This window comes from Neolamprologus multifasciatus, chromosome 14 (assembly GCF_963576455.1).
Source record: "Neolamprologus multifasciatus chromosome 14, fNeoMul1.2, whole genome shotgun sequence".
In the NCBI taxonomy this organism is placed as follows: Eukaryota; Metazoa; Chordata; class Actinopteri; order Cichliformes; family Cichlidae; genus Neolamprologus; species Neolamprologus multifasciatus.
The window spans coordinates 703,514-729,972 of NC_140452.1; the positions used below are offsets into that span (position 1 = coordinate 703,514).

The following is a 26,459-nucleotide window of genomic DNA, read 5'->3' on the forward strand; positions in this document are numbered from 1 at the left end:
AGATCGACCACTACCAGAATGATGGCAAGAAAAAAAGTATAGAGAAGGTATGGAACGACTCATGATCCCAAGCATACCACATCATCTGTAAAACATGACAGAGGCAGTGTGATGGTTTGGGCATGCATGGCTGCCAGTGGCACTGGTAGTGTTTACTGAACATGTGACACAGGACTGAAGCAGCCGAATGCGTTCAGAGACATACTTGTCTGTCTGCTTAAGTCCAGCTAAAAGTAGTCACATTGATTGGGCAGCATTTAATAATAAAGATGGACGATGACCCAAAACATACAGTCCAAGCACCCCATGACTTTATTAAAGTAAAGAAATAGAATACTCTTGAATGGCCAAGTCAGTCACTGGATTTTAACACAATAGAGCATACATTTCACTTGTTGAAGACTAAATTTAGGAAAGAAAGACCCACAAACAAACAGCAACTGAAAGCCAATGCAGTAAAGGCCTGGCAGAGCCTTAGTAAGGAGGAATGCCAGCATCTGGTGGTGTCCATGACTTCAAGACTTCAGGCTGTCATTGCCAACAAAGGGTTTTGAATAATAGAAATAGAAATGATCGTTTTATTTTCAGTTATTTAATTTGTCTAATTACTTTAGAGCCGCTGAAATGACATTTTTTTCACATTTTTATGCAATCATTTCGTCCAACCCATTGAATTAAAACTTAAAGTCTGCACTTCAACTGCATTGGAGTCGTTTCACTTTTAATTCATTCTGGTAATGTACAGAAGCAACATTAGACAATGTGTCTGTATCCAAATATTTATGAACCTGACTGTATATCAAAACCAGTCAGCTAAATGATATGTGTAAGAAGGCCTACCGAGCGGTATGGTATCCCAGTGGAGATGGCAGGTCTACTTGGTCCAGGTGCATTGCTGGATTCCTAAGGAAACATTTACATCAAGAACGACTGTTACCTACCAAATAAATAAATACAATTGTATGATGTTCGATCTCTGTCTGCTGCCTACCAAATGAAATAATTGAGGATTGGCTAAGTAATTTAGCTTTGCTAGTTTTGCTAACACTGCTATCAACCCGTCCAAAATGCTATATAATAAACTTACCAAGTGCTGCGGCGTTTGTGAGGTTGAGGGTGCACTACCGCTGAATCATTGGATGGCCGACAAAACGGCTCTTCCAATGTTTTCAGCTGGACATGCTGGTAGGGAATAGGTGAAGCAGCTCATGGCAGTCAAAAGTGACGGTGAGAGGAGCGCACACACACAACCTGACCTCAACCGGCACACTTTAGCGCGGGAGGTTTTCTTGAAGCTTTTATTTTGGTATTTCCCTCTGACCCGTACAAGAAATTTGCATATTAGCTAAATATTTAGTTTCCCGTAACATTTAGATTTAACATTTAACATTTAGATTTATATATAATATTTACATTTAACATTTAACATTAAATATAATATTTACATTTAACATTTAGATTTAAATATAATATTTACATTTAACATTTAAATATAATATTTACATTTAACATTTAGATTTAAATATAATATTTACATTTAACATTTAAATATAATATTTACATTTAACATTTAGATTTAAATATAATATTTACATTTAACATTTAACATTTAAATATAATATTTACATTTAACATTTAACATTTAAATATAATATTTACATTTAACATTTAAATATAATATTTACATTTAACATTTAAATATAATATTTACATTTAACATTTAGATTTAAATATAATATTTACATTTAACATTTAGATTTAAATATAATATTTACATTTAACATTTAACATTTAAATATAATTTTTTTTTTTTTTTTTTTTTTTTTTTTTTTTTTTTTGCCTGTCCCGTTTGGCTCTTTTGCCATCAGAATTATTGTCTAAAGGCGAAGAAAGATGCCCAACGGATTTTCTTTACCAAATTGACCATCCCAGCTTTGCCGTAATGGTCCATTTGATTCACCTTTATTCTTTATTTTTATTTTCACTTGCTGAATACGGGACAGACTTGACTGGGGAAAGAAAAGGGAGAAAGAAAGAGGGAAAGAAAAACAGTTGAGAAGAGGGACGGGGGAGAAGGGCAAAAAACAAAAAGCAGAATAAGCAAAAAAAAAAAAATACATGTATCGATCACCTGGATCACCTGTTGAGAAAGAAAAAAGAAAACAAGCAGAAGAAAACGAGAGTAATACAATAAACAACATCACAATGATATATGGGAATATGACAGTAAATACTAAATATTAAACATTATTGTGCAGCACGTAAGATCGACAGCACAGTGTGCATTGAGGTAGGAGCCAAAAAGGGTGTAGTTTGTGTGTGTGATCACCCGTGTGTACACCTGTGAGCATGGACGCGCTTGTTTTCTTAAAAGGTTCCCTCATGTAATGATCTGCTAGAGGGTGTGGGGGGCCACTGCCCCGTCCTCCAGGGCATGAAGCAGGTATGGAGGAGATCAAAACTCCAGACATCCAGAGGCCCCCAGAACACAAGAGACCAAGGAAAACCAACAGAGGGGCAGCCGTGCCACTGTCCCAGAAAGAGCTGAGGAGAGTCCCAGATGAGGGGTCACCCAGCAGCCACGGAGCAGAAGCCAGGGGGGGTTGCAGCGACGTGCCCGTGAGCTCCGCCGGCAGCCAGCTGTGCCTGAGTGACCGAGCCCCAGGCCGAGAGGCCGGGGGCACCCCACCTCCGAAGTGGCCCAAGCGAGCCCCAGGCTCCAGGCCCCGATAAGCAGCCGCCAATGAGTGAGCCGGTGTGTACCCGGACGCCCACCCCCGGACACAAAGAACCACCAACGCACCGATGTCTGAGGGAGTCCGCCCCTGGCAGGGGAGGTGGTGGGGGGAGATAGGCCTCCAAACCTTGGAGGGCCTGAGCTGTCCTCAGAGAGGTGGCGTCTGATACCCAACCTGACATATGGACACAGACATACAGGCACACACAGATACAAACATCCATTCCCACCCTCATGCTCTCATATGCACTTACTCCACACTTAACCAACGTGGAGAGAGACATAAAGAGACGCTGTACACACAATCACACTCCCCAAGCGTACTCTACAAACCGGGTCTAGGTACCCTTGCCCCTGGAGGGGGGAACTGCACCCAGACCCAGGTTGTGTTACCCTTTTTCCCTGCGGTGGGGAGAAGCAGACTGCCCCGACTCCGCAGCAGCAGGGAGGCCCCACATTCCGGACCCCAGTCGGACGGCCAACTCCTCCTCCTAGCCCCCCTGCTCCAGCAGACCGCAGAGAACGAGGGCGAGAGAAGACTCCTAACCTCCCTCCACCCGCTCATTGTAGTGTTGATGTATGTGTGTTCTAAGGTGCATTTAAAACCCAGGAGGGCATGGAGCTACCTGCCAGAGAGCAGCAGGTAAGCGCATAGTCCCTCCTGCTAGCCCTCAATGTCTACGTGTATTTAAAATTGAGAGGTGGGCAACGACGCCAGGGGTGAGGTGTACACCCTGATGGTAATTGAGATTCCGTGTAGCGTGCCCACCCCCAAGATCCTATATGTATGTGTAATGAGAGTGTGAGTAATGTGAATGTCTAAGTTGCGGGATAAAATTGAGGCAGAGGCAGCCAGAAGGGGACAGAGGGGGGGGTTACCTCCTCTGCACCCTGGTGACACACCCCTACTCCAAGGCCCTGCATGTGTGGGTGGTTGTGGTGGAGCGGGAAGAGGGAGGCAGCTGGAGATGGGGAGGGAAGGAAGGGAGGGGCAAGTGACCCCTCCCTGGGGCCAGCTCCCCCGCTGACCCCAGTAGGCACCCCCATACTCCGCGACCCGCCAGGGAAGGGGGGCCCAGGCCCATCCGAACCGGGGCCCAGTGCAGCGGCGCCGCCCGGCCCCACAGAGCCCGGGGCAGTCCACCCAACCCCACCACAGAGAAAACTGCACCCACCCCATCATCCACTCATCTTCCAGACTACATAAGACAATAGACGCCCAGGCTGAGATCTTCCTCCACCTCTCCTGTATCTCCCCCTCTTGCAGAGAGAGTTCCTGAGAGAGGAAAGCTCCTGCAAGATGTGACAACCCCCCCCCCCCCCCACCAGTTGAAGAGCCCCCCAGGTGGCTCGGCGCACCGGCGGTACCCCGCGCCAGTGGTGGGCCCCCATATACCCACCGGCCCACAACCCCGGCAACACACCAACCAGGACCCAGGCCCCCGAGGCCCGGCCAGGGCCCCAGGCCAGAGCCGGAGCGCCCCCAGAACCTCACGCCCGTCCCGGACCCACCCAGGGGCAGCCAGGCTACCAGGTCAGTAACCCCCGTCCGTCAGCACAGACCCTCCCCTAGCCCCGCTGCACGTAGCCACGAGGAAACCGTCACCTAAGAGCCAACAGAGCCCCTAATTGGCCATGACCGCTACCCCGGGTTGAGCCCCCCAAGGAAGATGCTCCCGGGGAACCCCCCGACGCCCTAAGCCTGACCCTACCCCCACACCAATCACAACAGTGAAGGCGAGACCAAAATATGACCCCCCACCCCCACTAGATGATGGAGCTGATCAGAGGAGCCCAGAGCGATTGATCTGATGTGGTGGCAGAGGCTGTATCAAGACTAATGTAATCTAATAGATAATTTCTATATTGGTTAGAATTAAGATTGTTTTTATTTTTCCAGTTCATGAGGACTGTTTTCTTGGCTATGCATAGGGCAGTGAAAACCATATGGGCTATATTCTTTTCTGAAGTGACATTATCTGAGCTGCCCAACAAACACACTAAGGGGGAAGTTGGAATGTTACATTTCAGACACTTTGATAAGTCTTCACATATCTCGCGCCAAAACTTCTGAACTGGTGGACAGAACCAAAGAGCATGGATATAATTGTCCGGTGAATTGGTTTAGCAGTGTGAGCAGTTGTTGGTAGATGCAAAGCCCATCTTGAACATCCGATGACCTGTATAGTGCACTCTATGTAGTATTTTGTATTGAATTAATTGAAGACTGGGATTTTTGATTAGATGAAAGGTTTTTAAGCAAATCTGAGACCAGAAGTTTTGGTCTAAGTTAACTGATAAATCTGCTTCCCATTTTGCAATAGGAAGTGATATTGATTCATCTATTTTAGAAAGCATTCTGTATATTTTGGATAGTAATTTGGGGGTTTTAAGAGTAAAAAATTGAACCACACTTGGTGGTGTTTGTAGTTCAACTTGACCCGGTTTAAATTTCTTTTTTATTATGGATTTAATTTGTTGATATTCTAAAAATCTTTTCTTGTTGATCCCATATTGTGTAACTAGTCTGTCAAATGAAATAAATTCTGTTCCTTCTAGTATATGTTCTACATATTTGATTCCTTTACCATTCCAATCTGAAAAGTTTATCATATTATTGTTTTGTAATATGTCAGGGTTGTTCCAGATAGGTGTACGTTTGCATGGGATTAATGAAGACTCTGTCAACTTCAGAAACTCCCACCATGCTGTCAGAGAAGAGCTGATGTTGATGCTTTTGAAGCATTCATGTCGTTGGATGTTTGAGCTGATAAATGGTAGATCTGAAATCTCTAGATTATTGCAAAGTGCTTGTTCTACATCTAGCCAAGGTTCATCTAAAAGGGTATGTTTTAGCCATCCTGAGATAAACTGAAGCCTGTTGGCTAAGAAGTAGTGCTGAAAGTTAGGTAGTTCTAATCCTCCTTTATCCTTGGTCTTTTGTAGTGTTTTTAAGCTTATACGTGGGGGCTTATTTTTCCAAAGGAATTTGGACATATATGAATCTAGAGATCTGAACCAATCTTGCGGCGGTTTAGTTGGGATCATTGAGAATAAATAATTTATTTTTGGTAATACCATCATTTTTATAGCAGCAACCCTTCCCATGAGTGATATGGGTAGACATTTCCATCTAGCCAGATCACCTTCTACTTTCTTTAAAAGTGGGGTATGGTTTAATTTAGTTAGATCTGCAAGCTTGGGAGAAAAATTAATACCTAAATATTTTATATTTCCCGATTGCAGTGGAGTAGAAGAGGAATTATGGAAGCAGCAATTAATAGGAAGGACTGTAGATTTTGACCAGTTAATTGAGTAATCTGATATTCTTGCAAAAGAGTTTATCAATTCAATCACCCCAGAGATATTGGTTTGTGAATTTTGGAGAAAGAGTAACACATCATCAGCATAAAGGCTGATTTTATGTTCCACGTTCTTGCATTTTATGCCCTTAATTGCTGAATTCAGTCTAATTGCTGCTGCTAGTGGTTCGATAAAAATTGCAAACAGTGAAGGGGAGAGTGGGCATCCCTGCCTGGTGCCCCTCAGGAGACATAAGCTGGAGGATGTCTGGTCATTTGTTCTGACACAAGCTGTTGGGGAATTATATAATATTTTTAACCAGTTGATGAAAGAAGATCCAAAACCAAATTTGTGTAAAGTTGCAAATAGAAATTTCCAGTTAACTCTGTCAAACGCTTTTTCTGCATCTAAGGAAAATATTGTAGTTTCAAGGTTTTTACTGTATGAGTAGTCTATCAAATTAAGTAATCTACGTGTATTTGTTGATGAGTGCCTACCTTTTATGAAACCAGTTTGGTCAGGATGAATTAAGAGGGGGGTTATTTTCTCTAGTCTCTTCGAGAGAGCTTTGCAGATTATTTTGAGGTCTACATTAATAAGGGATATTGGACGATAGCTTGAGGGATATACAGGGTCTCTATGACATCTCTAATCTGGAACCTAACCGGCACCAGCAGAGTGATTGGCTACCTCCCTGGACTTTTTAAGGGGGGAGGTAACAATGTTTAAAACAACAATAACAATAATAATATTTATATTTATAACAAGGTGCAATAATGATTAATGTGCAATAATAACAGTGTGCAATACAAATACACTTATTCTTCTTTTTTTATTACTAAGTTATTATACTGTGTTGTGTTGTTTGTGTTGCGTTGTGATGTGTCATATCGTGTCGTGTTGTGTTATATGTAGTGCCGACGTAGGACAGTTTTCCAATTTCATTGTACTATTGTACTATGTATGACTGTGCAATGACAATAAAGAGTTATCTCTATCTCTTTCCTTGTGAAGGTGCATGAGAAACCCTGGATTAACTTTGCTAACCAGCGGTTATCCTGATCACGATTGTTAGTGTAAGTGAATCCAGATGATGGAAAGAAAACCTGGGCATGCTGAAATCACTTTGTAGTATATGCCCCAGGGTTCAAAGGCCATCCAGTCGCACCATAACAAGAACATGGGAACACTAATGTTGTTTCTCCTTTTACAGTCATAATCTGCATTCATGGATGTTAAAAATGATTTTATTAGAAATGTATTTTGAAACAGAAGAGGTATTTCAGTTAAGATAACACAGAACTACTTCAGTGACAGTGGACGAGATCTTTCCACTGCTGTGCAGTCCAGATGTACAGCTCACAGACTGATGGCAACCTCTCAGAAAACACGAGTTACAGTAGTAGTGATAAACAGTGAGACAAAGATCCTCTGCTGAAGCAGAAAAGGTTTTATATATTTCCTATGTAACCTGCAGGGGTGATTCTCAAGTCTGTTGGAGCCCAGGCAAAAAGGGACAGGGACACCTGACAGCCCAGTGTGCCCAGCAGAGCTGACATGAGGGCTGTTTCAACTGAATCACACACTCTGCTTGCCAGAGGTGAGTGAGTGGAGTCATGTGGGGTCCCTTTAGGGAAGTCAGGTCCAGCGTACCGCCACTGCAGACTCTGCACATTATCGCTGCTGTAGTCTCAAATTTGTGCAAACAGTGCATTGTGGGTTGTGTTGCATCCGAATCTGCTGGCAGGCATCTTTTTCTCAATCCTGCCAAACTCCGCCCCTTTCATGTAAGCGTGCAGGGAAGACCCTGGGTTAGAGAACTGATAACAAACTCTGTGTGACAGTTTATCCTGATAACAAACGTTAGGGTAAGTGAATCCAGATGATGGAAAGATAGCCCGGGTCTGTTGATGAGTCTCCACTTAAACACTGACTTTGTGTTTCCTGGAGTCCCGTCAGTCCTGTAAACCAGCGTCCCCAACCTTTTTTGTGCCACGGACCGGTTTATGACCGACAATATTCTCAAGGACCGGCCTTTAAGGTGTCGAGGATAAATACAACAAAATAAAACCAGTACCGCTGCCAAAAAAAGAAGAGTTATTCAAAACACATGGGAAAAGACCCAGGGAAACAGAGTTAACGATAAAAAGATTTTAAAAAATAACGCTAAAAAAATTCATAGTTTTTCATTAAAACATTTTAATTAATTAAAATAAAATATTAAAAACAAAAAAAAAATTAAACTCTACCACCACCAAAAATAGAAAAATAAAAATAATAATAAATGATGATAACATGTATTTATTATGTTGCTCTTTGTTTGATTTCTCTTCTGTTTTTTTCTCCATACAGGTGATCCAGGTGTTTGTTTTTCTTTTTGTTCCTTCCCCCCTTTCTCATCATCTCTTCTGCCCTCTGTTTTTCTTTCTCTCCCTCTCTTTCTTTCCTTCTTTCCTTCTCCCTGTCCTATCCCCCAGTCATGTCTGTCCCGTCTGTAACAACCGATAATAAAATAAAATAAATACACAATTATAATAAAGGTCAATCAAATGGACCAACATGGCATCTTTCTTGGCCTTCAAACAACAATTCTGATGGCTAAAGATCCAAATGGGACAGGCAAAAAAATAAATGAATAAATAAATGATGATAACCATGTGCAGCTTCTCTCGTCTTCCATTTTTCCATGATATGTTTCACTCTACATCAGACACGTGTTAAAGTGTGTTGGCTGCATATTAAGTTCAAAATGCTGATGAGCTCTGATCCAGTTGACTGATATACTCTGCTCTACATCCTGCACTGAAATATGAGGATTGTGTGTTTATTAAAATTTAAAATCATCATGGAGTCATTGACAGAAGAGCATCAACGTTCAGCCTGTTAAATTAGATTTAGATATTTTTATTTCAGAAATGATTCCTAACAAAAATGGAGAATATAAAAACACAATCAAAGCAGTAACGTCCATATTATGAAGTGTTTGCTGTATCAGACAATCATGTTTATTCACAACAATGAAAACAATATAGTGCAGATGAACATGGTGCTGTAATGAATCTGCTCTTAAACACAATAACAAAATACATTTTCCAAGAGAGATGATAATGATTCACATCAGAGTGAAGAACGAATACATTTACAACTGGTTTCTAACATTTATTATAGATCGAACTGATCACTGATAGAAACAGAAGAATATTCAAAATGATACTCTGAGAGATACATGAATGAGATATGGATAAACATCAAATCACATAAAACAAAAAAGCACATAATCATTATATAAGTGAAAAGATAAAATCATAATCACATAAGAGACCGAGGCGTCTAATCAGGTACATATTCATATCTACAATAATATTTTTGTTTTTATTTATTTTCATCTTGTTACGTTTATGTATAATAATGATGATGATGATATTATTATTAGATAAGATAAGATAAGATAAGACTTTATTGATCCCTCAACGGGGAAATCTTTGGTACAGGTACAGATATCAGAAGGAAATACAAAAATACAATAAGTACAATCAATGAGAAAAAGTAAGATAATACACTATATACAATGGTAGCATACACAGTATGTGATTATGGATATGGTTGGAAATATGGAAGACAATTATTATTATTATTATTATTATTATTATTATTATTATTATTATTATTATTATTATTATTATTATTATTATTATTATAAGCATATTAAGTGTGTGTCTGAGCTGAAAGCTGCTCTCCTCTCCTGGTTTTCTGTGTCACACAGACCACAACAACACAAAGCATCACCTGCAGACCGCTGAGCAGTATCCACCTGACTCTGTAGAAGGTCGAGTAAACCCCAAAGGGCTCTCTGTAGATCAGAACAAATTTTTCTGCTGACACACACCCTAACTTTAAATTATAACCTGCACACACATACTCTCCTGCATCTTCCAGTGAGACATTAGAGATTATCAGGCTGCCATCGGAACAAGTGATTCTATTGTCACTGCATAACTTATTATTGTACACAATTTTGTCTTCTGTTTGAATCAACTTAATGAACATAAAGCCCAAAGTAATAGTTTTCCAATCATCAGAGCATCTCATAGTGACTTCATCTCCCTCTGAGAAAACCTTTACTGCAGGTGGACCAAGTTTAGGGCACACCAAAAGCCAGTACAAATCTTTTACTGTTTCACCTACACAGCTGTAGAAACCTGAATCATTTAACATTAGTGATGGAAGTACCAGCGAGAAGTTTCGACCAATTTCTTGAGCAGTATTGTAGGAAATACCTGCATTCTTCTTCCAAACTGGGGGCTGGTCATGAATGGGGTCCATGAAGGGACACTCCAGCACAGCTGTGTCTCCCTCTGAAGCATAACGTCGCTTTATTTGTTTGGTCAAACGTACAGAGTAAGTGCTCACACACTGCTGTTGGTTCATCACCAGGCAGATGTAAACAGTTTGTCGTTGATTGAAGACATGAAGAAGTGATGTGTTTGTCACCTCCAGGAAACTTTCTTGGACTTTATTCACCTTCAAAATTCTGTCTTTGAAAATACTCCACATGTCTTGTTTCCACTTCCTGTCATGTCTGATCCAACGCACCGTCAGATTCTCACCTGCTCCTTTACATTGTACGTCTACAGTGTCTTCAAGACTTGTGATATCTTCTTCCCACCAATATTCTTCCCCCCTTACTGTCTTGCACACAGTCAGGCTGATGTTTCTCTCATATGTCACGCTGCCCTGAGTCCAGCACACTTCTTGGTACAGTCCAGAGTCTGAGTGGGTCAGGTTGTTGAGAGTAAATGAAGGAGAACCATGAAATGTCTCAGGAAATGAGAGTCGTCCTGTCAGGTCTTCATGTACTGTGAAGTTTCTGTTCCAGGGGTCAGAGATGTTCCACAGGACCAGAGTATCTTCACCAACACGTCTGGAGGTGATGCAGGAGCTGTTTTGATCTGGGAGCTTGAACTGTAAAGAGTCTCCTTCTTTTCTTATGGCGATAAATTCTTCTGCATGAATGTTGCTGATGAGAGTGAACAGCAGGGAGAAGCAGAGCTGTGCGACTGCAGCCATCCTGCTCAGAGGTCTCGTGGTGAGTGTCGTACAAGCACTGACACTGCTCGCTTCATGAGCTTCCTGTTTGTGGTTGGAGGAGGAACGCCACTTCTTTATCACATCATCAAGGAACACTTTGAAGCATTTGGCTCGATATCACGCCGTATATCTGCTTTCACTCTTCACAGGCCAAAGTGTGGACACGTTTTTTTATACTTCGTTGCATGGGTCCAGGGGTATCAAACATGTGGCCTGGAGCACAGAACCGGCCAGTCACAGTGTCCAATCTGAACCATTACAAGTGAGATAATGTCAGCTTTACCACACAGCCATGAATATTATGAAAATGTAAAAGTCCTTTCTAAACTATTAATAGTTTTTTTCACAAAAAAGACAGAAAGATGGCGGGGCGCTAGGTCGCAGCAGCCACACCGTGTCCTGTCTTGTCTACAATATCCCGACCATAACTTGAACCTGGTATTTAATACCTACTGCACAATCCACTTCGTATTGTCTCTGTCCTGTCTTCGTGTACAGTAGTCCCTCGCTATAATGCGGTTTACCTTTCGCTGATTCTTTTGTGTGCAATTTTGCATGTTTTTTCTTTTGGGGGGGGGGGGGTGTTAACAACGCATTGTGTTCTGTATCCTGATTGGCTGTAGACCATTGTCAAATCAATCTGGTGCCGTGTCTCCTGTACAGTACAAAATGTGTTCAGCTTGTCAATTTTCCATAAATCTTTGATCACTAGCAGTGTGACTCTGAAGTGCTGTACAGTATGTTTGTAAGTCTTCTCCCCAACAAACACAAAAATATCGACGAAACGTTTTGCACCGTCAAAAGGCAGCGGCGGGTGTTTTTGGTTTCATTCTATAATACTGGACTCATTTTTCTATGGAGGACCGCGAGAGCCACGCGCATCGAAATAAAGAATTCTGTGCTTAAATAATGAATTGTAGAATAAATTCTGCATTTGTAAATTTATTTTTGAATTCCAGTTTAATAAACTCATTTCAAAATCCATTTCCCTTTCCTGTTCGCTCTGGGATTAGCTGCTGGATTAGCTCTTCGATTAACAACTTCCTCGCGGCTATTCAAATTAGCCACACTGTGGGATGTAAGGAGCTCTCTGATTGGTTGGACAGACACAGGCTTTCTGCCTGGATATTTCTAGCTCGTAGCTTCGCCCTGCTAAGAAGCGTGTGTGCTTGTACAAAGGCCGTTCAGCCTCGGGATTTACACTCGGCTCGACACGGATATGTGAAGAATGAAGGGACCCTGCAGCGAAACGGAGAGCCCAACCTCTGACTGAGTGCCTGTTTTCACAGTCTGACCACCTGTGAAGGTAACGTGCTAACATGGCTAACGCTAGCATCACCGCACATAGCCCCATTATTTCAAGGTCATCTTAGTTTATGAAGGTTTTACGTCGCAGCTGTACGAGCTAGCTACGTGTTTTGTAAGCTGCTGTGCTCTTCACAAATAAAGCTGGAAGCAGCTCAGACTAGTAGAACCAGCACTGAGGCCTGTTACATTTATACAGTGTTAGAGCAACGGCTGCAGCCTACAGCCTTTAAACTAGCGATTAAAATGCTGACAGTAAACTCGTCAGTCCAGATGTTACCACATTACTTTGTGATACTTAGAGTTAAAACAACTGAGACAGGCTGATTAAAATAACAGCTGTCAGTTCTCTCATTCCTTATATCAAGACTGGAGATCACACTACTGATTTCAGTTCATTTAATATGTGAGTGCACAGATTCATTCTCAGCTGGACATAAATGATGATCAAAGGCTGTATATATGACGAATTCATCAAATCCCAGCCTGTAACACAGTGCGCTGAATCTTAGCTTTGAATGTCCAGTATATTCTAATCAGTGCAATTTAAGCATTCACTGAACCTAAAGTATCTATGTCATAGGTGGATTCACAGGTGGTAAGTTTAACACAGAAGGGAAACCCTTCTGACGGGAAGAGCAGTGGAGCAGCCAAGGGAAGTAGTAAATATAAACACAAGTTGCTAAAACTATAATTTATTTTTAAAGAAAGAGCTAAAATACTCTGGCCAGGCAGGAACATGAAGTTAAAAACATTAAAAGTAATTAAAACTATACAGCCAAAATGCAATGGCCTCAGCCATGAAGGTCAAGTCCCATAAAAGTCCAAACGGTGCAGAAACCAACAGGATCGTCGCCGCCCTGTCTGCCTCTTCATTCTGGTGCCAACTAAGAAAGGAGAGAGAGCCAGCGGCAGTCACCATTCTTAGATTCCACTGGAATGTGTGTGTGTGTGTGTGTGTGTATATATATATATACACACTCACACACACACGAATGAATCATTTAGCTTCAGCAGCATTTCTATCCATCTTATGAATTCCAGTCTAATGTCAATTCACTGTTTGAGTTTGGTCTTAAACTCCAGAGAATACCACCTGGTTCAACAATCTTTTTATCTTATTATTTGCTAAACGGTTTTCTTCTGAGAGATGCTCCTGAGGCTGAAATTGAGCCCAGAGAAACAACAACAAAGTTTGTCTGTGAAGGTTCTCAGTCATCCAGGTCATCATAGTCAAAGGAGCTTGCAAAGAAAAGCGTCTGGACTTCTTTAAGTTGCTTGAAGACGTTTCACCTTCATCCGAGAAGCTTCTTCAGTTCTAAGGTCAAATGGTGGAGAGTCCCAGATTTAAACCTAGTGGGAGTTTCCCCCCACAGAGGGACAAAAGGACCCCCTGATGATCCTCTAACCTGAGCCAAGGTGTGAAACTGGGTGTGGGTCCCAATCAGCCAGGGTTTCGGGTGATCTCGTTGTGAAACCTGGCCCCACCTTATCATGTGATTTCCTGAGGTCAGATGGCCCAGGATGTGAGTGGGCGTTAAGGCGTCTGGGGAGGGAACTCAAAACTGGATTATAGATGGCAGACAGTTGGTGTCGTAAACCACCGCCTCTGTTCAAAGATGGTCGCTCACAGTGGACATAGATGCTTCTTTCACTCCTCTTTCAAACCATCTGTCCTCCAAAATGTGAACATTGGCATCCTCAAAAGAGTGACCTTTGACCTTAAGATGCAGATGGACAGCTGAGTCTTGTCCTGTGGAGGTGGCTCTTCTATGTTGTGCCATGTGCTTGTGAAGTGGCTGTTTGGTCATTGGAGAGACCAAACAGCCACTTCACAAGCACATATATATAAGATATATATATATATATATATATATATATATATGTATGTATGTATGTATAACTGTTTAACTTTCACTGAACCAGAAAATTATGACTCTAGAGATAAAATCTCTTTTGCAAGAGTCTTGACCTCAGCATGCTGCTTACATGCTTTTTACCCTTTCAGGAAAAAGGCTAAAATGTTCAAATGTTTTTTAGTATGTGTAGGAATTTATACCAAATCTACACAAAATTAAGGTCATTTGTTGCAGAGAAACGATTGATGGACAGATGTGGAGGATATGTGGGAGGAAACGGGCATCAAACCACTGAAGTAAACATGTTTTCAGAGATAATAAAGAACTGCGTGTGGGAAAGTGTACAAAACACGCAACAAAACACGCAACATGTGTGTGAGAGAGAGAGTATCAGATTATAAAGTCAAAGAAAAACAACTTTAACATGAAAACAGATTGCGGAGCATCCACACTTCTCAAATCAGTAGTAAATGGCCTGTATTTGTGTAGAGCTTTACACATTCAGTCATCCACCCATTCACACACTGGTGATGGCTGCTGGACACTGGTGTTGGACACCAGTCCAGTTGGCAGTAATAAGGATTATTTTCTGTAAAAGAATATCGACATGTGAATTAGATTAGTTTGATGCTGCCAACACTTTCATGTAACTGCGCTGCTGGTTTAACTCAACTAACGGAAAGATATCCTGGATATGCTGACTTTGCTCCATGGTGTACAGGACTCTGAGACAGCAGCTGGACTGCCTGTTTAGCCTCATGATTAATGTCCACAATGAAAATATTAGTCGAACATCGTGAAGTCTGTATAGGTTTAACAGTGTCGAACAAGCCTGGTACAGTTAAACCTGAGAGTTACTATATGGCGGGAACACCAATATTATCTCTTTTAATGAAGTTTACACGTGTATACACAGGTCACACTGATTATTGAACAGAAAACACAAAGATCAGGTGTTAATCTGATTTATTTAATCTCTCTCCTCCTTTTTAATATTAGCTATAATTCAGAAATGGCGACTGAAACGAGTAGATATAATGAATGAAGCCGGTGTACCGTCAGCTGGGGTTATGACAGTTGTGTACCGGCTCTATCACACGCTTTGCTGTGAAACAGACATCCAGGAAATCCACAAAATCAGCACTTCTGCAAAGAGGCTCTATCTTTAAAAAACGCTACATCCTCGGCTAAAAAAATATTAAAAGTGTATTTGGTGACACACAAACAGAGTACTTCAAAGCACAGTTCAGTTATTTTCTACATGTTCATAGTTGTTGTTGTTGAGAAACGCCCACTGAAGGAATGGCCACCAGCCCAAAGCAATGGTTTTGACTCAAACAGCGTTAACCCCGCCCCCTGAGTTTGATGGGTGATGCTGACAGATAAAAATAAATGAAGAACACAGCTACAGGGTCAGGAGTGGCAAAATGAATTAAATAAATACATCATCAAATAATTAATTAAGTGTTTCAATATAAATAAATAATTTATTAAGTGTTTTAAATGACATGAATGGGCATTTAATTAATTACTGCCACATTTAATTCATTATTAATGTGTATGAATTAATTAATTTTGTCACTCCTGACCCTCCATACTCTTGATCCCTTCATCAGCACTTTGGGGGCATTTAGCCCTAAGAACTAATACTTAGTAAAGCAAAATACACCAAACTTATAATTTAGTAAAGGGGAGGAGCTACGGAGAATGAGCCTTATCAGTGTGGAGTCCATGCAGCTCTGGCTGGGAAACCCCACACATGCGACATGTACTATCGGTGTCCCACTGATGCCCCACTACAACAGTGACATGTGGAACCTTAGTATTACAAAAATTCCATCTAAATAATAAAAAAATTATTTTTTATTATTAAAGAAAGTTCACTATGACTCACTCAGTACATTATAGCTCAGCTACATAAGGAGCTTGGAAAGAAAAACATCTGGCATCAGGACATCCAGACGCTTTTCTTCTCCATAAAGGTGTATTAAAAAAAGAACAGCAAATTATAATATTACAGCGGATGTGTGACCTTAAAGGTTACTGGCTGAAAAAAGGTCACTGATCAAACTGATTCTTGCTCGCTGAGTGCAAAAAACATTTTAATCAGATTCTCTGCAGGAAAATTTGAAAACATTTCCTCCTAAATTCTCAGTATTCACTTATCAGCATTCAGTCAAACGTTCATTTACGGGTGTAGTTAAAAAACTGCTAATAACTGACTTTCCACAGCAGTTGTTTGGTCGGACACAGTAAGAGATGTAATCTGTTACTCTTCATGTGACTTCTTGAGAAAGAAGGTGTCTCTGAGATGTACTAATAGTGTAATACACTCCAGTTTTTCATCTATTATTACCCCCAGAAATTTATTTTCACTGACTCTTTCAATATCAACACCATTTAGTTTAATCTTAGCATTGTATTTAAAGTACTATTTCCAAATAACATCATTTTAGTTTTATTCAAATTTAATGATAATTTGTTTTTATCAAGCCAGAACTTCACTTTACTTATTTCATTAGTCATATCCTCCAATAAATTCTGCAGATCATCACCAGAGCAGAAGATGTTTGTATCGTCAGCAAAGAGAACCATTTTTAATACTTTGGACACTTTACAGATGTTGTTAATGTTTAAGTTGAAGAATTTTGGGCCCAAAACTGAGCCTTGGGGTACACCACAAGCAATGTCCATACATAAGGAGCAACCACCATTTAATTTCACAAGTAGTCATGATTTTGCAAATATTCCACCTTGTAGTGCAGTTTGCACAAATTGTTTTAAAAATGCACTCAGCCTACAAACATTACTGATGAGTCAAGATCTGCACAAACTGACAGAAACACTAAAGCAGCTACACATTTTATTCTTATTGTCATGTATGTCCTATTTATCAGGTGACAGAAGAACCAACACAAAGCTCAGAGAGTAATGGTGATACAAGATCACAGGTGAAATTGGATGATGACTTGGTGGTTCATGTAGGCAAGTATATTTCTCCCTTTTGTTAATCTTTTTTTTTGTCTTTTGTCTGCAAGTAGGGTGACATGGGCCGCGAGATTGAGACACCGCCATTAGAGCCTCTTAATGCGTGTTTTTTTGGGGGTTTCTGTCGGCATGGAATTACCAAAAACAGAGAGGGCATAGCCGAACATATGAAACAGGAAAAGACGGCCGTGTAATCCCTTTATTTCAAAAAAGTAACTGTATTCTGAATACCACCATTTTAAATGGTAACTGTAACGGAATACAGTTACTCATATTTTCTATTTTAATACGTAACTTCGGTACATGTATTCTGTTACTCCCCAACACTGAAAATAAATAAAAGAACATTGAAGTTCTTGAGATGTTCAGTGCAATAACACACAAGCTAATCCAAAAGTTAACAGCTCACATCATGACTTATGACCTCAAAGTCTGCCTGGATCTAAATGAGGGAACCATGCGGACCTCATCAGTACAGGGCCTGCTGCAGCACACAAACTAATTTATATATATATACACACACACATATATATAGATATAAAAATATAAATTTGTTTTATTTTTATTTATATTTTTAATTACCTCTTCATCTGCTTTCAGCTGCACAAACTCAAGTCTCACATATCAGTGACAAACCACAGTTGTGCTGTTGGAGCATCCACAGCCTCTGTGTGAGTGCACTGCAACATCATGACATGAAGAACACTGGACACTTGAACCCGCTTTCAGTCTAACTTTAACTTTTTATCGCCAATAGACAAGTTGGCAAAATGTAACACTCAGAACATGGAGTCAACAAATAATACTAAAATGTTTAATTATTACTACATTACCTTTGACTAAAACTCTTGTTTGCGAGCAGCTTATTGATCTTGATAAAGACGTGCTGCTTACTTGTGTAAAAACAGTGAAATATAAAAGTGTTTACTAATTTGTACCAACGTGAGAGAGAAATGGATCTGAAACCACTGAAACCAGAGTGTTTGCAGACACACAGATAATGAAGACATGCTGCTCGGAAATGCTAGATACAGATAAAAATGGAGTGTGTGTGTGTGTGTGTGTGTGTGTGTGTGTGTGTGTGTGTGTGTGTTTGTGTGTGTGTTTGTGTGTGTGTATATGTGTGTGTCTGTGTGTCTGTGTGTCTGTGTCTGTGTGTGCGCGTGTGTGTTTGTGTGTGTGTATATGTGTGTGTCTGTGTGTCTGTGTGTCTGTGTCTGTGTGTGCGCGTGTGTGTTTGTGTGTGTGTATATGTGTGTGTCTGTGTGTCTGTGTCTGTGTCTGTGTGTGTGTGTGTGTGTGTGTGTGTGTGTGTGTCTGTGTGTCTGTGTCTGTGTGTGCGCGTGTGTGTTTGTGTGTGTGTATATGTGTGTGTCTGTGTGTCTGTGTGTCTGTGTCTGTGTGTGCGCGTGTGTGTTTGTGTGTGTGTATATGTGTGTGTCTGTGTGTCTGTGTCTGTGTCTGTGTGTGTGTGTGTGTGTGTGTGTTTGTGTGTGTGTATATGTGTGTGTCTGTGTGTCTGTGTCTGTGTGTGTGTGTGTGTCTGTGTGTGTGTCTGTGTGTGTGTGTGTGTGTGTGTGTGTGTGTAGGTGTGTGTGTGTGTGTGTGTGTATTGAGCCAAGATTGCAAAACTGCCTAACTGCCTTCGTCTTCCTCCCATTAGGGCCTACATGGATGACATGACCATCATTACAACAACAGAACCATGTACTAGGCCAAGGGCGTAGATTTGGCATGGACAGAGGGGGCATGGCCAAGTTTAGGGCACACCAAAAGCCCGTACACATGTTTTACTGTTTCATCTTCACAGCTGTAGAAACCTGAATCTTTTAACATTAGTGATGGAAGTACCAGCGAGAAGTTTCGACCAATTTCTTGATCAGTTTTGTAGGAAATTACTTCCTTGATCCAAACTGGGGGCTGGTCATGAATGGGGTCCATGAAGGGACACTCCAGCACAGCTGTGTCTCCCTCTGAAGCATAACGTCGCTTTGTTTCTTTGATCAAACTTACAGAGTAAGTGCTCACTCACTGCTGTTGGTTCATCACCAGGCAGATGTAAACAGTTTGTTGTTCATTGAAGACATGAAGAAGTGATGTGTTTGTCACCTCCAGGAAACTTTCTTGGACTTTATTCACCTTCAAAATTGTTCTGTCTTCAAATCTACTCATAAATAATAATGATACAAATCTACTCCGCACGGCTTGTTGCCGCTTACTATCATGTCTGATCCAACGCACCGTCAGATTCTCACCTGCTCCTTTACATTGTACGTCTACAGTGTCTTCAAAACTTGTGATATAATCTTCCCACCTTACTGTCTTACACACAGTCAAAGGTAGTCAAAGGAAGAAAAATAGGGTCAAAATTCGTACTTGTAACTTGCAGAGATTCACACGTTTTGTTTGGCTAAGTCCACATACAAATCTTTTTTACACACACACACAAATTCTTTTTACACATAGAAAAGTAAAGATACAAAATATTTATAACCACATTTTGAGCCCACAAAGCTGTACGTGAGCTCCACTGCAGTGGCTCGTGCACCGCTGCGTTCACGGCGTTTGCTGTAAATTATACAGCAGTGACATATGTATGTAAAATGTTTACTGAAGTTAGTGAAACAGTGTTTGTAAGGACTATAAGGTCCATAATTACTGAGGCAGTTAGACACACACACACACACACACACACACACACTCACTCCATTTTTATCTGTATCTAGCATTTCCGAGCAGCATGTCTTCATTATCTGTGTGTCTGCAAACACTCTGGTTTCAGTGGTTTCAGATCCATTTCTCTCTCAAGGGAAATAAAGGGATTACACGGCCGTCTTTTCCTGTTTCATATGTCATATGTCATGGCTGTATCCCAATTCAGGGTCTGCAGCCTTAAAGGCCGCATTTTAAGGCCGATTACGTCACAGCGACGCGACGAAGGCTGTCCCACTTCGAAGGCTGCTCGAAATCCGGCCCTCAAATGCGTCCTTCATTTCCCTGAATTTTAAGGATGCGTTGGTGTAGACTTCATGGCCCAACTTATCCCAGAATGCATAGCACGGCGGTGGGTGTGGATAATTTTGGCGGAACAAAACAGCGGATGAGGGGCGCCCGAAGAGCAAACTTTAAGTAAGTACTGAATATCATGTCACTTATTTATGTGCAAACGTTTAATAACAAAGAACATTAAAACATTCCTGTTGGCCACATGTCGGAAAGTTATATGACCAGTGTTGGGTAAGTTACTTTAAATTAGTAACTTAGTTACATTACTAGTTACTCCTATCAAAAGTAACTCAGTTACTTCAAGTTACTCGTTACTTTCAAAGTAACTAGTTACTAGGGAAAGTAACTTTGGTCTTACCCAGAATTCTCTTATTAATGTGTTGCTTCCCTAACTGGATACCCAGCAAGGATGCCAGTCTTCTAGCTTGCTTACATGTTAGCACTATCCTGCCACAATTGCACTGTGCCACCTAATGGCCTGAACCTAAAATGGTTAAAATGGCAGTGTAGTAGTGCGAGTGCAAGTTAATGATGAAATGAATGAAACTAAATTAGAAATTAACAAAGTTTGTTTTATGTGTCACTTTTTTATCTGTGTGTTTTAATCTATTTCTATTGTTTCAACCCTCTACAAATGCAAACACATCATTCTGGGGTTGTTACAGCAGTGTTATAAATCTAATCATTGTACATAGTATCACTAGGAAGAAGCAGTGGAACAAAACACAACATACAGTGTGTTGAAACTTTTGAAAGATATTTATTTTTGCCATTTAAATGGACAGAAAGTATGCTTTTAGCAGTGCCAACATTAAACTGTACCTCAGACAATTTAGGACCTGTAGGTATCAAAGTGCAAAAACATGTAGTGCAAAAAATTTAACACAAACACGGTGAGGTTTGTCCATTCTTTGTAAAGTTAACTGAACTGAACTTTGTAAACTTAACTGCTGAATTGCACCAACTGGAGACCTCATGTTCAGTAATAAAAGTATTTTTCAGAGAAAGAGAAGAGAAATAAAATTAATTATAAGTATTTTCATCCCCACAAACAGAAATAAAATAAATAATAAGTATTTTCAGCTTCATAAACAGTCAAACCAAAATAATATTGCCTCCATACAGGCCATGTAGATAAATAAAATATAATGGTATTTTAAGCCCAAGTTTCACTTGGAAATAACCCTACTATACCTTGTAGAGCACTACTGAAGGCAACACATCATCATCATATGAGCACTACTCAACTTTGGTTCCACCAAACCAACAATTGTACCTCAAGAGGAGAAGCTTCTCAAACTTATGATCAGACAACTTGTTCCTCTTTGGAGTGAGAATCAGGTTTCCCATGCTGAAAAGCCTTTCAACTGGGGCGCTTGAAGGAGTAGCTGCATTAAGTTTAAGAGAGAGTTTCTTTATCATCGGGAAATGATTCAGAGAGTCTAACCCTGTTGCTCCTGATTTGAGGTACTCGGCTACCTCACCTTCAGCAGTGGCATATATGTCCTCATTCTCTTCAAAGGAGAAGAACTCATCCTCTTTGCTAGAACCCGGGTGCTGTGTTGTGTTGGTGGCGCTGGTACCTGGTTGTAGCTGATCTTGCTCAGGGAGAGGTTTTCGACACTCTACCAGCAGACGTGCCTTTGCGAGGTCCTTCCGCGACTGGTCATGTAGCCAACGAAGCTTAAATTTTGGTAGTGTCACAGCAGCCAGCAAAGCATCTTCACTTCCAAGGACATGTGCAAACCTTGTTTTGACTGCCTGTAATAACGACACAGTAGAAGTGCAAAAAACATTTTTGCATGAGAAAGTATGTATTGTTTCAACATTAAATTAATTAAACATTAACAGCATGCTGCAGTTTTATATAGAATGTATTTTAATTTGTAAATAGTGTGTATTTTACTACATTGTATTTCTTTTATTTATTTATTGGGGTTAAGTATCTGTAACTGTAACAGTATTCACTTGCATGTGACACAACAGCACAGCACAATATAAAAAGCAATTGAGTAATACATTTCATTAAAGATAAACACAAATAAAAATATCATCTCTTACCTGGAGAACTGTATCTGGTAGCCCAACAAGAATTTGCAGACCATTTTTTATAGCCAGAGTCTTGGTCATCAGCGATTCCAGTGTGGGTAGGAGTGTGCCATAAAAACAATGGTCTTCTCCTTGAAGAATGTCCAGTGCCACAGTAAGTGGTTTCATGACTGCACAGTACTCTCTGATACACTGATTCTCCCTCTCATTGAAACATTTCAACTGTAATGTGGATGAGATTGTGTTCAGCTCCACCAAAGGTATCTTTGATATTCTCTCCAGAGCATAATAGAACGAGTTCCACCTTGTTGTGCAAGGTACTAGTAGTTTCTTTGCAATAATGTCTTCTACAATCTCAGCAGCCACTGTGGAACGACTGGCCTTGTTCCACAGCCCTGCACATTTTGTGGTGGCACTTCTGTAGATGGTTTTTGTTGCAGCTTCAGACAGTAGCCACTTCTCCACATCAGTGCAAGAGATAAGATTCATTGTGTGCGATGCACATCTCTGATGTGGTGGTAAAGAAATTGCATCATCAGCATCATCAGCACCATTCTGCAGCACATCCCCAATCGAAACAAAAGTCACCTCATCCTCCTCATATTCAGAGTCATCTGACTCAGGTGGTGGCTGGTACACTTTAAAAGCCTTGACAAAATTGGAGCCATTATCCGTTACAGTTGATGTGATTTTAAACGATAGGCCATGAGATGAGTTAATGTTGTCCAGCTCAGATGCAATACTGTCATACGTATGTCGACCCATAAATCGCCTGCATGCCAGCGCTGCTTTCTCACGTTTCATGTTTTGTGCATTTATCCAATGCGCGGTCACACCAAGAAAACTTTTATTATGCACAGTCCAAATGTCTGCTGTTGTGGAGATGTATTCTACCATGTCAAGTGTATTTTTGAGCTCTGACTCCATGTTGGCATATTCTTGGTCTAGGAAACTGGAAAATGTCTTTCTGCATGGTGCCTTCCCAGCTCTCCCTCGCACAGGTATATGACTTTTATCAGTTGTCTGAAAGCATGGGACTCAACCGTTGAGATGGGTTTCATGTCTTCCACAACATACCTGGCAATCAGCCTGTGTAGCTGGGGCTGGGTGATGGACTGTGCAGCAGGTTGTCCGAAATCAAGCTTTCGTTGTTTTGCTGGAATAGCGTCAACGGAGCTAGAGTCACCGACGTTGCCTTCGGGTTCTTTTTCAACTAAGTTGGTAGATGCATGCTGTTTCTGAAGATGTTTCATCAGATTAGAATTGCTAGTCTTTGATGTCGAAAGAGTTTTAGAACCTCCACAGAGAGTACAGTTGACGACAATATTCCTGTCTTTTACCATCAGAAAGGAGAAATAATGTGAATATTTCCAGGAGAGAAAACCCATGCCTGGACCATCTTCGACTGCCGCCATGATTGTAGCTTACGTCTCAGTGTCACGTGCGCTTTTTACGTCCAACACGAAAACTGCAGTCGTGGTGCTTTCCTATGTACTCGGTACTCGGGACTCGGAAATACTGCAGATGAGTTGCATATGTGTTTAGTAGTAATTTGTTTTTGTAGAGGGCTAGCAAAACAAGCGTTTTCGAGGGCGTCGCCATTATTGGAATCCAGACTTCTCTGACGAGGCTAACCAGAACGCCGTTTACTCGAGTGTGACATTATTCCCAGGTTCGTGTTCCGATTTCCGAGGTAAGTCAAACGCAACACACGAAGTAACGAATAACGGCCCTATCTAAATCCCAGTAACGAGTAACGCGTTCCTGATTTTGGCATAATAACTAGTTACCGTGCTCGTTACCGCAATAATAACGTAGTTACTGTAACGCGTTACTTAATAACGCGTTAGTCCCAACACTGTATATGACATTAGTGACGTTTGTACTAACTTGGTTTTACAGCCTTTACTTTAAAATATACGCTGTTCAATAGCTGACCTTGATCTTACAGAGAATGATCAAAGCTCATGTAGAAACAAACAAACAAATGAACAAAAGATTTTCTCCTTCATTTCTGTCAATGCTGTACGAAATGTTAGCTGTTAGTATCATGGTTGCTAGGCAACCTGGGCAGCGCAACGGAGGCTAGACCGTCCCATTTCAGAAGCTTCGCACTTCCGGCCTTAGTGGTCTTTGAGTACGCAGCCCTTGTGGACCGTTAAGGCTGCATACTTTAAGGCTGCAGACGATCTGAATTGGGATACAGCCTATGTATGGGGCGCCGTTTGTAAACTGAAACATGCCGAAATTAACGGCAACATTTTTCCACATTTAGCTCTAAATCTTACAAAAACATGTTTTTTCGAGTCATTTTTTACAACATTTAGTAAAATATTTGTAACTTTTTATATTTAAAAAAGAATTTTAAATGTTAAATCTAAATGCTAAATGTTAAATGTAAATATTATATTTAAATGTTAAATGTTAAATGTAAATATTATATTTAAATGTTAAATGTAAATATTATATTTAAATCTAAATGTTAAATGTAAATATTATATTTAAATGTTAAATGTTAAATGTAAATATTATATTTAAATCTAAATGTTAAATGTAAATATTATATTTAAATGTTAAATGTTAAATGTAAATATTATATTTAAATCCAAATGTTAAATGTAAATATTATATTTAAATGTTAAATGTTAAATGTAAATATTATATATAAATCTAAATGTTAAATGTAAATATTATATATAAATCTAAATGTTAAATGTTAAATCTAAATTTTACGGAAAACTAAATATTTAGCTAATATGCAAATTTCTTGTACGGGTCAGAGGGAAATACCAAAATAAAAGCTTCAAGAAAACCTCCCGCGCTAAAGTGTGCCGGTTGAGGTCAGGCTGTGTGTGTGCGTTCCTCTCACGGTCACTTTTGACTGCCATGAGCTGCTTCACCTATTCCCTACCAGCATGTCCAGCTAAAAACATTGGAAGAGACGTTTTGTCGGCCATCCAACGATTCAGCGGTAGTGCACCCTCAACCTCACAAACACCGCAGCACTTGGTAAGTTTATTATATAGCATTTTGAATGGGTTGATAGCAGTGTTAGCAAAACTAGCAAAGCTAAATTACTTAGCCAGTCCTCAATTATTTCATTTGGTAGGCAGCAGACAGAGATCGAACATCATACAACTGTATTTATTTATTTGGTAGGTAACAGTCGTTCTTGATGTAAATGTTTCCTTAGGAATCCAGCAATGCACCTGGACCAAGTAGACCTGCCGTCTCCACTGGGATACCATACCGCTCGGTAGGCCTTCTTACACATATCATTTAGCTGACTGGTTTTGATATACAGTCAGGTTCATAAATATTTGGATACAGACACATTGTCTAATGTTGCTTCTGTACATTACCAGAATGAATTAAAAGTGAAACGACTCCAATGCAGTTGAAGTGCAGACTTTAAGTTTTAATTCAATGGGTTGGACGAAATGATTGCATAAAAATGTGAGGGGAAAAAGTAATTTGTAAACACAATCCTATCATTTCAGCGGCTCTAAAGTAATTAGACAAATTAAATAACTGAAAATAAAACGATCATTTCTATTTCTATTATTCAAAACCCTTTGTTGGCAATGACAGCCTGAAGTCTTGAAGTCATGGACACCACCAGATGCTGGCATTCCTCCTTACTAAGGCTATTTTTCAAGGAGTAACCAGACCGCCCGGGAAGCTGAAAAATGATGCTGCAACCAGTTTCCTCACCCCCCGGTGGTGATGCTGTTCAAGGCTTTTCAAACCACTTGGAGGAGCAAATGTCCCATTTAAAAAAGAAGAGTACCCTTTAACTTTAGTCCCGCCTTCCTCCTGAATCAAATGCCCATTTCAGCTCCCGCACAGGTGCTTCAGCCTGCCTCCACCTCCACCTCCACCCCAAAGTATTTTTTGTCCGAGTGGTTTGAGAACTCTGTAAAGCCCGACAGACAGACTTGTTGGGAACCAGTTGGACTGACTGAGTGAACCAGCAGCTGCTGGATCAGACACCAGTGGAAATATTCACCGTGTGAAACCTTTGTCTGTTGTTCACGTCTGGCCTCAGGTTGAGCATAAACCTGTGAATGACTGGCAGGCGGCTCATGGCACGATGCTTGATGATGCAACATTGATCTGTTTGT

The 26,459-nt window shown here is 40.6% G+C and overlaps 1 protein-coding gene across 1 annotated transcript; it reads right to left on the reverse strand.

The window, feature by feature from the left end:
* Positions 1–21,010: 21,010 nt before the first annotated feature.
* On the reverse strand, positions 21,011–22,549 carry LOC146502828 (uncharacterized). The gene is made up of 2 exons (XM_085184011.1): positions 22,348–22,549; positions 21,011–22,047 (listed from the first exon to the last, which is right to left on the reverse strand). Exons 1-2 carry the CDS (start codon positions 22,501–22,503, stop codon positions 21,526–21,528), a joined length of 678 nt encoding a protein of 225 aa, XP_085040137.1. The 5' UTR covers positions 22,504–22,549; the 3' UTR covers positions 21,011–21,525.
* Between the last annotated feature and the right edge of the window lie 3,910 nt (positions 22,550–26,459).